Below are 16,526 nucleotides of genomic sequence, written 5' to 3'. Positions count from 1 at the left end.
AGTTCCCTTTAGTGCTTGTTGTGTTCTGTTGTGTTTCTCCGTATTTGACCTTGGCTTTGTATTCTGACTTCGTTTTCGCTTTATCCTATTCTGTACTGTTTGCCGGCTTGCTGATTCCTGTGTACCAGTCCCCGGCTAGTTTTAGTTTACGCTGTCTCTTTGTGCCCTTGACCTCGGATCGTTCCTGACTCTGTCTTATCCTATTACGTCGAGTCCGGCCACTCTAAGGTCCGGTAGACGTATCTCTCCTCTGTACTGTCTTCTGTTAGGCTGGATCCTGCGTGTAGGGGTATATACTCGTTACATTACGATAGGGCCATGGACCCCGCAGATTTAGCTCAACAGATGGCGACCCATGAGGCTAGATTTGTAGAGCAGGATCACCGTATGGATCAAATAGCTCAGGCTCTCCAGACGCTCTTAGCTAGAACCATTCCAGCAACCGCACCTAACCCTCCTACACCCCTGCTTCCTGAAGTATCGACTATGCCTAACGCTACAGCACATTTAACGCCTCCTCCTAGGTATGGAGGGGATTCTAAGACATGCAGAGGGTTCATTAACCAAATAGAGTTTCATTTTGAAATGTATCCACGTTCATTTCCCACAGAGAGGTCTAAAGTTGGGTTCTTTATGCACCAACTTACCGACAAAGCACTTGAATGGGCAAACCCTATTTGGGAGGCTAATGGACCTATGGTGCATAACTTTCACAGTTTCCTAACAGCTTTTCGCAGAACTTTTGATACTATGAAAAGGTCTAAGAATGCCGCTAGAGCATTAATGAGGGTTAAACCGGGTTCTAGGTCTGTGGCTGATTACGCTATACAGTTTCGTACCCTTGCCTCACAGGTCGATTGGACCAATAACGGGTTAACTACGGCCTTCATGGAAGGTTTATCAGACTCTATATTGGATGAGGTAGCAGCTAAGGAGCTTCCTATTGCCTTAGAGGACCTTATTGACTACCTCATCGATATAGATAATAGGATCCGTGACAGGCTCTATACTAAGAACAGGAATAGACGTTTTGTTACACCTATTCAACCCAGAGTTAATATACCGGAGAGTGTTAAAGTATCTGAAGAGGAACCTATGCAATTAGGGGTTGCCAAACTCTCAGATACTGAGAAATTACATAGGAGAAGGGAGGGACTCGGCCTATATTGTGGTAAGAGAGACCATATGGTAAAGGAGTGTCCTCTGCTCCCGGAAAACTCTCGCACCTAAGACCTTATAGGGGACTGGCCTTGGGTGTGATTTCTAAGTCTCCTACATTGCCTCCTAACCGACTGCTTCTCCCTGTTTCTTTACATATGGGAGAGAGTTGTATAGTTGAAAACATAGACGCCCTGGTTGATTCTGGGGCAGCCGAGAATTTTATAGACTCTGGTTTTGTAAAGAGAAACAATATTCCCATCAGAGAGAAGGAGATACCCTTGGCCGTTGAGGCCATAGATGGTAGACCATTGATATCTCCTGTTGTTACTCACGAGACTGCACCGCTACACATGTACACAGGGGTTCTACACTATGAAACCATTCGGTTCCAGGTCATCACCTCTCCCTCTTCACAGTTGGTGTTAGGGTATCCATGGTTACGTGCCCACAATCCCATTTTTGACTGGGAGACAGGGCAGATAAAATCATGGAGTGAAGCCTGCCATGAGTCATGTACTATTGAAGTCACGCCTGTGAATTCTATTAACGTTCCTACTGTTCCTCCTTTATCTACGGCTATACCCTCTCAGTATTTAACTTTAAAGACTGTCTTTGATAAAAGAGAGGCTGACAAATTACCGCCTCACAGACCCTACGATTGTGCTATTGATTTGTTGCCTGGTACTATACCTCCTAAGGGCAGGGTGTACCCCCTATCGGTTCAAGAAAACCGTGTCATGGAGGAGTACATTAAAGAGTCATTAGACAAGGGATTTATTAGAAGATCCTCTTCTCCGGCTGGAGCGGGGTTCTTCTTTGTATCAAAGAAAGAAGGTGATTTAAGACCTTGCATTGATTATAGAGGTCTTAACAAGATCACCATCAAAAATGCTTACCCTATACCTTTAATAACAGAATTGTTTGACAGGCTCAAACATGCTACGATATTCACCAAATTAGATCTTAGAGGAGCATACAATTTGATACGTATTAAAAAGGACCACGAATGGAAGACAGCCTTTAACACTCGGTCAGGTCATTATGAGTATACCGTCATGCCATTTGGGCTTTGCAATGCCCCAGCAGTGTTCCAAGAATTTATTAATGATGTCTTAAGGGACTTTATTCACTCATTTGTTATTGTGTACTTGGATGACATTTTAATATATTCTACAGACATTCACACTCATCACAGACATGTTACGACAGTTCTGAAGACCCTTCTTGCTAATGGTCTTTATTGCAAATTAGAAAAATGTCTATTCGACCAGTCCGAGGTCCAGTTTTTAGGGTATTTGATTTCCGCTGAGGGTTTTCGGATGGATCCCCAGAAGCTCGCTGCAGTCATAGAATGGCCTCTGCCGCAAGGTCTGAAAGCCATCCAGCGTTTTCTGGGTTTCTCTAATTATTATAGACGTTTTATCAAAGGTTTTTCGTCTATAGTAGCGCCTATTACTCGTATGACTAAAAAGGATGGCAATACACGTGTCTGGTCTACTGAGGCACTTCAGGCTTTTGACTTTCTTAAAACTACGTTCGCCTCTGCCCCTATTTTACAGCATCCTGTCCCCTCATTGCCATATATACTTGAGGTTGATGCTTCCGATATAGGGGTAGGTGCTGTCTTATCCCAAAGAGAGTCTCCTGACAAGCCATTGCATCCTTGTGGCTTCTTTTCTAAACAAATGTCCAAGGCAGAGAGGAATTATGATGTGGGTAATCGCGAGCTCCTTGCTATCATTTTAGCACTCAAAGAATGGAGACATTTGCTAGAAGGAACTAAGGATCCTATTCTCATATTTACAGATCATAAGAACCTATCCTACCTTAGCGAAGCTAAAAGATTGTCTTCAAGGCAGGCTAGGTGGTCACTGTTCTTGTCTCATTTTAATTATATAATCACCTATAGGCCAGGTGACCGGAACACTAAAGCGGACGCTCTGTCCAGACAATTCGAGACTATTGACAAACAGGAGATTGATGTCACTCCTGTCATTCCCCCAGACAGGATAATAGCAACTACTATATTGTCTATTTCCTCGTCCCTCTTGCAGGCCATACAAGCGAAACAAAGCATGGCACCCAGCGAGAGGCCTAATGATAAATTGTTCGTTGACATTCCCGAGAGACGGGATATTCTGTCACTTTATCACGATACTAAGACTGCTGGACATCCTGGTATTTCCAAAACAGTGTCAGCCGTTTCTCGGTATTTCTGGTGGGATACCTTACGTAAGGATGTTACTGACTATATAAGTGCTTGTACTACTTGTGCATGTATGAAAACCTCTCGTAGAGTTCCTTGTGGGCTGTTGCATCCGTTACCCGTTCCCGAGAGACCTTGGTCTAATCTATCAATGGATTTTATTGTTGAATTACCCCCTTCGAATGGTAACACAGTCATCCTAATGATAGTAGATCGGTTTTCCAAAATGGCTCACTTTGTGTCTCTTTGCAAGTTGCCCACTTCCAAGGAATTGGCTCTTATCTTCGCTAGAGAAGTGTTTCGATTACATGGTATTCCCTTATCTATTGTATCCGATAGGGGTAGCCAATTTATTTCCAGGTTCTGGAAAGCCTTTTGTTCGGAGATGGGTATTTCCCTCTCATTTTCTTCCGCTTACCATCCCCAGTCTAATGGAGCTGCTGAACGTGCCAACCAGTCTCTAGAGCAGTACCTCCGTTGTTTTGTGTCTCACCATCAGGACAATTGGTCTGACCTGCTTCCTTGGGCTGAATTTGCTCGGAATAATGCCACTCATGATTCTTCCGGCAAAAGCCCTTTTTACGTTGTCTATGGCCAGCATCCCGTTGTTCTTCCGGCTGCATTCTCCTCTCAGGGCATGCCAGTTCTGGATGAGCATTTGGCTGGTTTGCGTAATACTTGGGAGCAGGTTCAGCGTTCTTTGGTGGACTCTGCTGCCCGCCAGAAGGCTCAGGCTGACAAGCATCGCAGAGCGGCTCCTTCCTATGTTGTGGGGGACAGGGTTTTGCTTTCCACACGGAATATTCGCCTCCGGGTGCCTTCTATGAAATTGGCTCCCCGCTTCATTGGTCCTTATCGCATTATACATAAGGTTAATCCCGTTTCTTATGCCTTGGGTCTGCCTAAGAATCTGCGTATACCCAATGTATTTCACACCTCTTTGTTGAAGCCTTACGTACGCAACCGCTATACCCGGCATACTCCCCCTCCCCCTCCTGTCTCTGTGGAGGGTCATGAGGAGTTCGAAGTATCTGCTGTTATTGACTCTCGTTTTCTTAGGGGTCGGCTTCAGTACTTGGTACATTGGAAGGGTTATGGGCCTGAGGAGCGCAGTTGGATTTCTGCGGATGCTGTTCATGCTCCCCGCCTTGTACGTTCTTTCCATTCGCGTTTTCCTGCCAGGCCTGGTCCTGCCCGCCCGGAGGGCGTGTCCTCAGGGGGGGTACTGTAGCGGTACTTACCTTATCCGGGGGCCGGGCGCGGTCCTCTCTTCAAGCCGCGCGCGGTCCTGCGGCTGCACGAGCCGCGCGCGGCTCGTCCGACTGTTCAGACAGGAAGGCGGGCAGTGACCGCGAGAAGCGGTCACGTGTCCCGCCTGCAGCTAAGAGCGCGCCGCGAATCTCGGGCGCGCTCTTAAAGAGACAGTGGGAGCCTAAATTGCAAAAAGGCTCCCATTGGCTCCTGTCATGCCAATCACCCCATACACTTACCTGTTGGGGGAGTGGAAGTGACAGGAGCCAATCACATTAGTTTGAAGGCTACTTATACTTACCCCTTTCCCTTAGTTCCTTGCCCTATCGTGGTTTCTGCTACAGTTCCCTTTAGTGCTTGTTGTGTTCTGTTGTGTTTCTCCGTATTTGACCTTGGCTTTGTATTCTGACTTCGTTTTCGCTTTATCCTATTCTGTACTGTTTGCCGGCTTGCTGATTCCTGTGTACCAGTCCCCGGCTAGTTTTAGTTTACGCTGTCACTTTGTGCCCTTGACCTCGGATCGTTCCTGACTCTGTCTTATCCTATTACGTCGAGTCCGGCCACTCTAAGGTCCGGTAGACGTATCTCTCCTCTGTACTGTCTTCTGTTAGGCTGGATCCTGCGTGTAGGGGTATATACTCGTTACAGGATGTCATCAGCAAGATCATGAATACGGCGCAAAGCTGCGTAGCTGGAAAGTGGCACAGCTTACATTTTTTAAGTTCTCACTTAAAATACATGACACTATATTTTATTTTTATTTATTTTTTGTGGTTCCCCAATTGTGTGTGCTTCTCCTGCAAGTGCTATGCGGTAACTCACTATGTAAGAAGCCTCTGTGGCTTTTGCATTAGCATTTTGACATTTTTTGCTCATAAATTGTTTACTCTTCTGATACTCCTATAGCTTCCGTTTAAAAAAAAAAGCCAACGTCTTTATATTTGTACTCTGCGTGGTTTCGCTCAAAATGACGACGTAATTTAGCAGGTGCTAATGAACTGTTTGGCAATATTTTATTGCAAAGTATTGTGCTTCAGGACAATCTTCATTTCTGGCACTTGTGAATCCAAACTTTAAGCAGCTATCGTCATATTTTCTTTTCTTCGTTTGAGAAGATGTTTGACTAGCATTGTGTGCTTTTCTTTTTTTCTTTTTCTTATTTTTTACTTGTCATTTGTCTCTGCTATTTGAAGAACAGTAAGTACAACTATTTCGGACATGTTTTCTGGATTTTTAGTTGTATCTTCTTTGCCGAACAGGTAGAAGTAGTAGTTTGTCTCTGAAGAGTTCCCTGCTTTAACCAGCTTTCCAAATTCATAATTGTTTATTGGTTAAAAAAAAAAAAAAACACTTTGAAAAAATACAGATCTCACAACCTGACTGAAAATTATGCTGATTTTGATATCGCTCTTAGAAAGAACTGAACTTAAGCAGGAATTTTGAGTAAGACTTGGAGCAAAAAGATTTGAACACTTTGCAAAATACAGTTAACAGTTGTTTGCCCCTGACAGAGTCTTTCAGTGCCCCTGACAGTCTTTCAATGCCCCTCCCTAACAGAGCTTTCTATGTCCCTACCTAACAGAGCTTTAAATATCCTTCCCTAACAGAGCTTTCTATGTCCCTCCCTAACAGAGCTTTCAATGCCCCTCCCTAACAGAGCTTTCTATGTCCCTCCCTAACAGAGCTTTCAATGCCCTTCACTAACAGAGCTTTCTATGTCCCTCCACTAACAGAGCTTTCTATGTCCCTCCCTAACAGAGCTTTCAATGCCCCTCCCTAACAGAGCTTTCAATGCCCCTCCCTAACAGAGCTTTCTATGTCCCTCCACTAACAGAGCTTTCTATGTCCCTCCACTAACAGAGCTTTCTATGTCCCTCCCTAACAGAGCTTTCAATGTCCCCACCTAACAGAGCTGTCTATGTCCCTCCACTAACAGAGCTTTCTATGTCCCTCCCTAACAGAGCTTTCAATGTCCCTACCTAACAGAGCTGTCTATGTCCCTCCACTAACAGAGCTTTCAATGCCCCTCCCTAACAGAGCTTTCAATGCCCCTCCCTAACAGAGCTTTCAATGCCCCTCCCTAACAGAGCTTTCTATGTCCCTCCCTAACAGAGCTTTCTGTGTCCCTACCTAACAGAGCTTTCAATGCCCATCCCTAACAGAGCTTTCTATGTCCCTCCCTAACAGAGCTTTCTATGTCCCTCCACTAACAGAGCTTTCTATGTCCCTCCACTAACAGAGCTTTCTATGTCCCTCCACTAACAGAGCTTTCTATGTCCCTCCACTAACAGAGCTTTCTATGTCCCTCCACTAACAGAGCTTTCTATGTCCCTCCACTAACAGAGCTTTCTATGTCCCTCCACTAACAGAGCTTTCTATGTCCCTACCTAACAGAGCTTTCTATGTCCCTACCTTAAAAAGCGTTATATGACAATAACAGAGCTTTAACTATCAGCTCCACTCTCTATCACTCCTCTACCAGGAGTGATTGGAAATGGCTGACTGCTGGACGGGCTGGCTGACTGCTGGACGGGCTGGCCGAGGAACACTAAATGCCGAGGAACACCAATTGGGAAATGCTGAATTAATGCAGCATGATACAAGACACACTCACAGTCTGAGACATTTGTAAGCACACACTGAGGTTCAGAGGCTGAGAAAGACATGCGCCATCTTATCCATTATGTACATTTGTATCCATCTACATATAATACATCACTCGTGCACGTCCTAAAATCTTTTTTTTCAAAAGGTGATTTAAAAATATATATTATGAGTGCCTGCTCCCTGCCAAAATAGTAAAAGCTATATATGGTATCCCAGAATGCCTAGCACGCAGTAGGTAGAATATTAACCCTCCACTGCCCACTCTGTAACTTATGTTAGCTTTCAGAGTTATTTATTTTCAGATGTTAAAGTGGGGGCTACTGTATTGTGTATCCCAGAAGTCCATGGGAGGGACAGAAATTGCTGAAAAATATCAGAAACCTTATAAAAGCTGCAGACAAGGGAATTGCTGTATGTGTCTTTGTGTGTGTGTGTGTGTGTGTGTGTGTGTGTGTGTGTCACGTCACCTGTTCTTATGAAAAGACAAGCATCTTGTAAGAAAAGGGATAGCATCATTTTTTTTTATATTCTGTATAAAACCTTACATATGTGGCCTTTGATACAAACTTTAGCTAATATGTTATAAAGTTGCAATGGAAGCAAAACGTATTAAAAATGAAAACACTTGTTCAGCAATTTCAATAATCCCTCTGGGGAATTTTAATCTGCCTTCATATTTTGCCTTGCAGGCAATCGTTTGACTCCTGTGTATTAAAGAGCTAGACTTCAAATTGTTAAGATTACCGCTAAAGAATTATCTTACACTAGAAATTAGCCTGAATCATTAAAAGGTCACTCCTGGTGTGAATTGATACTTTCCTTTTCTTTAAGCATTGCCTAGATAATGCACTTAAAAAAAATAAAAAAAATACAAAAATAAAAAGTGTAAGAACAGTCAGTCCAAAGTAATAAAAGATAAAGTTACTCACAATTTATTTCTACGTTTTATTTATAATGCCCTATTGAACACTATTAACTTTGTCCAGCCTCTTTTTTTCAATAACAAAACCTGTAAAATAAGAATACAGCTACCTTGAGTCTAGTGTTAAGCAAGGTTCTCCTCACTCTATCCTCCATCGGTCGTTATGTCACATCACTTCTTCCCTTTCTCTTACATAATCCTTTGATTGGACTGATCTCAAGTCTCTGCGCATGCACTCTCTCTGAGACGAGATGGGGAAGGGAGTGTGGAGTGGACAAGAAGTGGGCTTTAAAACAAAAAAGATTCTAAAGAGCCTACTATGGAAACCGTAGGGAGCCAGGGCTCAGAACGCTCACAGGAGATAGGGAGGTAACATGCTATTTTTTTTCTTTTTTCTTTGCAGAAGCCAATTACAACTGTCCCCAGCGGGCAGTGCGTGCTGACAACAGATGTACTTTTTGCACAGAGTTACCATTAGGCAGTCTGGGACAGTTATCATTATTATTTATATAACGCCAACACATTTTGCGGCTCTGTACAATGGGTGGACTAGCAAGCATGTAATTGTAACCAGACGAGTTGGACACCAGAGAGGTTGAGGGCCCTGCTCAATGAACTTACATGCTAGAGGGAGTGGGGTATAGTGACACAAAAGGTAAAGGAGTTCCAGGCTATTGAAGTGATGTGTGCTGGTACAGCATCACATATATACGTACTGTCCTGAGTTGCTGTATTGCATTTTTCAATACCCATAAAGCCACCACATGTATGCTCCGACACAATTATATTATTCATATAATACCACTATATGCACCCAGACCACTTCAGCTTAATGAAGTGGTCTGGGTGCCAGGTCCAGCTAGGGTTAACCCATTTTTTTTTTTTTTATAAACATAGCAGTTTCAGAGAAACTGCTATGTTTATAAATGGGTTAATCCAGCCCTCAAATCCTCTAGTGGCTGTCTCACTGACAGCCGCTAGAGGCGCTTGCGTGATTCTCACTGTGAAAATCACAGTGAGAGCACGCAAGCGTCCATAGGAAAGCATTGATAATGCTTTCCTATGAGACCGGCTGAATGCGCGCGCAGCTCTTGCCGCGCGTGCGCATTCAGCCGAATGGGAGGAGAGGAGGAGGATCGGAGGAGGAGAGCTCCCCGCCCGGCGCTGGAGAAAGGTAAGTTTTAACCCCTTTCCTCTCCCCAGAGCTGGCGGGAGGGGGACCCTGAGGGTGGGGGCACCCTCAGGGCACTATAGTGCCAGGAAAACGAGTATGTTTTCCTGGCACTATAGTGGTCCTTTAAACCACACTTCAGACAATAGAAGCTGCAATTTAGCTTTTTTATTTATTTAAATATATCAAAAGTCAACCGTCCCATTGTGTTAATAGAGTTATTACAGTCTGAATTGTCACTCTGTGACCGTATACTTTTTTCCCTTTCTGTAGGAGTTAAATATTTTGTAATCTGTGCTTCTTATTAGAATTATATTTGGCAACGTGTGATTCGCCCTTCTAATCGCCCTTCTAATCGAACAGGGTGGCATTTCAGATGGTGTGCCAACAATGTGTCTCCTCTTCCACTTATCAAATAAGACGAGTCGCTGTAAAATGTAATGATTCATGGAAGGAAGGAGGAACTCAGGTGTTAAATTCAATCAAAACACTGTCATCATGTGTGCAAACGTAACAAATGATATTTTATGACTTTCCAGTTCTAAACAAGACCTTTAACAACTGGTGACTGTATGGTACTTTCATGTAACATGTATAAATTTCTCCATAATCCTTTTACAAATCTAAATTAATTATGTAAGCCTTTTTTGATGTGTGTGTGTGTGTGTTTTGTTCAGAGATTTTCTGAAATGGACTACACATTTAGTTTTCTTTTCAGCATTGTAACAGATTTTGATATTCTAAGAGTTCCAATTGGACCATGTCATTTGTAAAACAAAATTATAAACTTGCTTTTAGAGCAGTCTTTTTTATTTTTCCTTAAAATGTAAATGAAACACAGTACATATCATGTGAACAAAGTTCTTTGTATCTACAGTCCTTTCTGTCAAGTAGTTTTCCTTCACACTACAGTTTGGTTTATTTAGCTGTAGGGGGAAAAAAGATGACTTATATTTTATTGTTTGAAAATTAGGTGTCTAATCCAAATCCATAAGGGCTGCTTAAAAAATTTAAAATGTTTCAATAATTTTTTGTGTTATTATAAGTATTGGTTATAACAGGGCTTGACAAATCCCAGGCGCCAGGTCACCATGGTGACTAGAAATTTTGCCCTGGCGCCTGGGATTTGAAGCCCTTTAGCTAAAGCGGCAGGGTGGGGGAACAATGGAGCTGGCCGGCCGCCCTGGGTATCGTGCATGAGGCAGCGTGCGAAGGAGCAGTAATCTTCCTGCAACTCCTCTCTGCTCCCTCGCGCTGTATAGTGATGCTGGTAGCCATAATATGGCGTCGTTCCGGCCCCGGCATCACTACAGGGAGCAGAGAGGAGCTGCAGGTAGATTACTGCTCCCTCGCACGCAGGATGAGCAAACTGGACCACAAGGAAATATCTACTCAGCTCTCCCAAAGGTAGGAAGGCTGGGTGGATTAAAATTAAAATGGAAAATGTCAATTTGTCTGTGTGTCAGAGTGATTGTGTATGTCTGTGTCAGAGTGTGTCTGTCTGTGCCTGCTTAGGTACCTGCACCCTTCCGATCATGAGAGAGGTGTTTTTATTCACTTTCTTTCCCACGCCGTGCTGGTTTCGCTGTGGCTTGTCCTGCCTTTATGGCTGAGATAATTGATCTTTAAAATCTGAGCTAAACCAATGCTTTTGGGCAGAGGCGGCTCTAGACTTTATGAGGCCTTAGGCGAAACTCAAATATGAGGCCCCACTAACAAAAAAAGTGTCACATATAGACATTGAGGCACTGTCTACCTGTGAAGGTGCCTGAGGGTGTGTCTGACAGAGAGTATCCTTGTGTGTGTGTGTGAATGTATGTCTCTGTGAGCATGTTTGCGTTTTTGTCTGAGACTGTATGTGTATGGGGTAGCTGCTTGAAGTGTGTTGTGTGTATGGGGGGGTGATGGTGAGAGGGATGGGGGGTGATGTGAGAAGGAGAGGGGATGATGTTGATGGTGAGGCTGAGGGTGGGGGGAAGGCTGGGGATGGTGAGGGTGGTGGGGGGGTAGTGAGGCTGGGGGTGGTGTGGGGGGTGAGAGAGAACCTACCTTTACTCCCTGGTGGTCCGGTGGCCATTGCTTCCGGTCTGCAGCTCCGCAGAGCTGCAGACCATGTAATCTCGCGAGACCATCAGAGCGTTGCCATGGTAACCCGCGGCAACGCTCTGATTGTCCGGTTTTCGGGAGACACATGGTCTGCAGCTCTGCTCACTGCGGAGCTGCAGACCGGTGTCTGCAGTGGCTGGCCGGGCAGCCAGGAGGGGCCTCGCACCCTGTGGCATACCGGGCAAGCCGCCGGGCCCCCTCCTGGTGTCAGGTCTTCGGTCAGTGACCGAGGACCTGACACAGTCTGCCCACAGGCGGTTTAGGCAGCCGCGAGGCCCCAGCCAGCACAAGAGCCTTAGACGGCCACCTAAACCGCCTAATTAGAGAGCCGCCTCTGCTTTTGGGAGTATATTAAGCATGTTTTCTATGGGTAACATTTAGCACCTGCATGCAAAGCGTGGAGACGCTGAATAAAGGTGCTGCACACTGTGTTACTAGGCAGCAATGTAAAAGGCTACAGGGACAGGCTATAGGCTACATTAAAAAGGCTACAGGGACAGGCTATAGGCACCAGAACAACTACATTAATCTGTAGTGGTTCTGGTGACTATAGTGTCCTTTAAGAATTGCATATTTCTCATAAATTAAACATCGCTAGTTTTAATAAAACTGTCTTCTAACTTTTTTAGCTGGCTCCTAGATTCCAAACAAATTTTGTTGAGCCCTGGGTTATTGTCGATAATTTGTATTAACCATGTGTATATTTTAGCAAGTATTTAACGCTCCTTTTTGTCACACAGGAATCTTTACAACAGTTGGTTATGATGACTCTGCCAAACGTTTTAGTTATTGGAAAAAATCCATTTTCTGGTGAGTAACTTAATATATTTCCTGTATTTCAGTAATTTACAAACCAGCTTAGTTTGCTACATTTGGAGGTCACTTGAGAAATATTAATGTGTTCTTATAAATTCTGCACATGGTATAATTACCCTTTTCAGACAATATGTAAGAAGTCTGATAAATTCATTATACTTCGCCAAAGTACAACTTTTTTGTAGATTTTCTTTAAAAGGGATACCATAAGCACCCAAACATTGGAGCGGTTTTAGTGTATAGATCATGCCACTGCAGTCTCACTGTTCAATTCTCTGCTATTTAGAAGTTAAACCACTTTTTTACACAGCCATAGTCACATCTACAATGCATGTGACCTACACAGTCTCCTTAACAGATTTAATGTAAATAGAGAGCTAATGTTTAAACTTAATTTATTGCACAGTCTGTTTAATTTAGAATTTCTCTCCCCCCCCCCTTTACCCTTCTTAAATAAGTAGTTTGCTTACCTTTATTCCCGTGCCGTATGGATCTGCTGGCGCTGACCCCACCCTCGATCTACCCCCTTGGCAGAGATCATCAGAATTGACGATCTCAGCCAATCCAATGCTTTCCCATGGGAAATTAATGCATCCCTATGAAGAAAGTTTGGCATATCCATGCAGATCATGGAGACTTTGACTGACCCAGGAAGCACATCTAGTGGCTGTCTGAGTGACAGCACCTGGAGGTGTCCCTAAGGAGCAATGTAAACACTGTCTTTTCTCTGACCAGCAGTGTTTACAGCAAAAGGCCTGCAGGGACTGACTGTACTCACCAGAACAACTACATTAAAGGGACACTGCAGGCACCCAGACCACTTCTGCTCATTGGAGTGGTCTGGGTGCCAACTCCCACTATCCTTAACCCTGCAAGTGTAATTATTGCAGTTTTTTTTTAAACTGCAATAATTACCTTGCAGGGTTAAGTCCTCCCCTAGTGGCTGTCTATTAAACAGCCACTAGAGGGAACTTCCTGGTTTCTAGCACAGGTTTTCTGTGCTAGAGCGTCGCTGGACGTCCTCACGCTGTGTGAGGACCTCCAGCGTCGCTCTATTCCCCATAGGGAAGCATTGAAATTCATTTTCAATGCTTTCCTATGGGGTGCGCTAATGCGCATGCGCGGCATTGCCGCGCATGCGCATTAGGTCTCCTCGGCCGGCGGGCGAGATCAGTCTCGCCCACCAGCCGACGTAAGCAGGGGGAGGAGGAAGCAGCGACGTGGGACATGTCGCTGCCTTTGGTAAGTCACTGAAGGGGTTTTCACCCCTTCAGCAACTGGGGATTGGGGGGTGGGAGGGAGAGGGACACTCCAGTGCCAGGAAAACTGATAGTTTTCCTGGCACTGGAGTTTCCCTTTAAGTTGTTCTGGTGACTATAGTGTCCCTTTAAGCTAAAGTTGTTTTAGTGCCAAGGCTATCCCTTTAATATAAACAAAGTTCCAATTTGTTTTGTTTTACCTTTTTTTTTTTTATTCTTTTTTTTTTCTGTGCACAAGATAATAGAGGTTCACGATGCCACGACAGCATAAGCAAACAGTGATAACAATGTAGAGCATATACATGGCATGAGAAAGTGGCACAATTTTTAAGTATATTAATACACAGGCTAGTTGTGTTTGTCTGAGTAGAAGTCACATACGTAAAATTAGGTGCAGGCATAAATCAAGTAACGATGAAGACCTCGCTTGGTATGTGTTAGTACGGAAACAAGATTAATGGGCGAAATTAAGATTATTGAGGCATAAACATAGCATGTTCATTTAGTTTAGTTATATTAGCTGAGTTATTGAGCACAGTATAAACAGTGGATAACATACAGGCTTTCGCAGGCTAGTCTCGCTCATGTCAGGGTGCTGATACTGAATCTGATGCTGTGCAATCTTTACTGTCAGTGACAGGTTATGATAATCCCTGTTCAAGGCTAGATATTTAATCGACCTACAGTAAGGTATGCATGTAGGTGGCTGTACAGACTAGTGGTAGTCTACAACAAGACATAATATCTGTCTATAGGGAATCTACTGAGTGACAATATGTACACTTTGCTTCCTGGCAGCAGGCTTGAGACAAGGAGATGAAAGCAAAAAAAAAAAAAAAGAAGGAAATCATAGGTTGGTAAGCGGCAGTGGGGCTGACTTTGCACCCAGTGTGTACTTACGGCTAGGAGGCAGATGTGGAGCAAAGAAAAGAGAAGCAATAAATGCAGCAAGTATAACTCAAGGAACACCTAGCAGTCCGCTGCTATCTGTGATTAAATATGTCCACAGTGTGGGTAAGGTATGAAAGTGTCCCTGTGTAGTCTGGGGCAGGTGTTTGGCTCCGGTAGCCGGTGTTGGGTAGTCCTCTAGCCAATTCCAGATCTCAGGAAGCTCGGTCTAGTCGACAGGGTCTGCTTGCTGCGATTGTGTGGCCAGCTGCTCTGAATGATGTTGGAGGTATCTGCAGCGGTGTGGTCTAAGTCCCATTCCGGTGGAGCGAAACCGTACCGCTGGTGGGGGTATCGCCTCCGGGGTTTGCCCGGATGAGGGTCAGATGTGTGATGGCGTCGGCTGGGGAGTTGTGGTGTAGTCTGCCAGGGAGCCCACGGCCGTGTCAGGTCCTTAATTGGCACCATGTGCCGCTGCTGCCTCTCGGGTAGGTTCAGGTTCGCCAGGCACTTGGATTTGTGGGTTGCTTCCACCCTCATTACAGGTCGTTTGGGCTTTCGGGCTCTTCTAGTTCGCTGACCCCGGCGCCGTATGCAGGCTTTGTTTACCTGAGGAGGCGTGTGTTCTCGCTTGGCGTACACCGGTGTCATGGTTGTGATATTGTGTGTTTTAGCCTGTTGCTCCCGGATTGTTATCTTCCTCCAAAACCTGGCGAACAGCTCATCCATTTTGGCCTCGAGGTCAGTTTTCTCTGTGCTTCGATCATACGTGGCGTCGGCCATCTTGCCCCGTTTCTTGCTGCTCGCTGGGTTCCACCCCTGGAGTCCGGGCAGAGAGGTTGCCCCTCAGGGCTGGAAGCAGGGCATTGGTGGGTCTGTGTTTCTACCGCTTGGGCGAGGAAAGCGTCTGTCTCTCCCCGGTCCCGCCATCAGTAGGCCGCAGCTCTCCACCTTGGGTTCCCGGTCACCAAATCGCTTGTTACAGATATCGGGCTGATCCCCGGGTCACCCCTGTTGTAGGGAGTGTACTAAGGTTTGCTTAGTTTCTCGCTTTTTAGCAAGTATCTGTGTGGTATCGATAAGTAAGGCAGGGGCCCAGTTTACATACGTCTGCTCAGTTTGCTTGGCCCCGCCCCCTTGTTTTACATTTTTAAATATACATTTCATTAATAATACTCTTCCAGCTTTTAGAAAAACTGCCTTTTAAATAATGCAGATACCTTAAAATAGTAAGTAGACCATATCTAGCCCCTTAGATTGCAGCAAGGTAAATCCTAATATGACCATTTCATAATCCAGGCCATACAACCAGTCATATCCTACGATTTGTGGCTGCCACATAGGATATCCTGAGGAAGTAATATTGGGGAAATCATATGCCTATCTTTATAGACCTAAACACATTTTTGTTTTCTTCTATTCCTTTCCTCATCAATTTGTCCATTTATATTCTCTGGCATTCCCATTTCTCATCTCACACCGTTCTATTATTTTTTTTGGTTTCCTTCTGCCTTTTGTTCATTTTATATTTTTTGCAGCCCCCAGTCCGTTCCCTTTTTTTTTTTATTTAAATTTTTATCTTTAGTCTATCTTTAGTCCCTTTTGTTGACATTGTTCAGGTTGTGTTACTTCTTTCTTCCTGTCTTCTGTCCCTCATCTGATTCTTCTTGCATCCCCCACTGAGTCTGCGACCCTTTTCCCCGGTCCTTCTTGTACTCCCCTGTCCTGTGTGTGACCCCTATTCTATGTCTCTTTTTAACTCCTTTCCTGTTTGCCACTTTCACAGTCTCCCCTCTCATGGCCCCATTATAACCCCAAACCTCTTCTTCCCCCACTTTGTACGTTACCACCCGGTGCCTCATTGAGGTCTTTCTCTTTATTATTGTGTCCATAGCATAGCCTCCTAAAGATGCTCGGTAAAATGTGATTCTTTATGCGTACAGATGTTGCTGATAACAACATGCAAGATGAAATACCGTATTTAGTATCGCTCTCCTTGATGAAATTTGAAATGTCAATCACAGTTTTATTCTGTCGTTGTCCTTGGCAACTGTGATGATGCTGCGTCCTCTGGTATCATATGTTCACTGATTGTATCAAATTATGGTTTTAAAGAGTGTTAATGAAACAATGTGCTCC

At 44.4% G+C, this 16,526-nt stretch overlaps 1 protein-coding gene across 8 annotated transcripts in view; it reads left to right on the top strand.

The window, feature by feature from the left end:
* CCDC88A (coiled-coil domain containing 88A) overlaps window positions 1–16,526 on the top strand; it is a 196,135-nt gene that overhangs the window by 87,946 nt on the left and 91,663 nt on the right. For all 8 annotated transcript variants that reach the window (XM_063443986.1, XM_063443988.1, XM_063443993.1 and 5 more), the window contains exon 4: window positions 12,165–12,234. In XM_063443986.1, the coding sequence (XP_063300056.1) occupies window positions 12,165–12,234 (70 nt within the window). The remainder of the gene's footprint in view (window positions 1–12,164; window positions 12,235–16,526) is intronic.

Source organism: Pelobates fuscus, chromosome 2 (genome assembly GCF_036172605.1).
Source record: "Pelobates fuscus isolate aPelFus1 chromosome 2, aPelFus1.pri, whole genome shotgun sequence".
In the NCBI taxonomy this organism is placed as follows: domain Eukaryota; kingdom Metazoa; phylum Chordata; class Amphibia; order Anura; family Pelobatidae; genus Pelobates; species Pelobates fuscus.
Note: the sequence above shows the minus strand (reverse complement) of the source record. Positions and strands in the feature narration are given on the sequence as shown.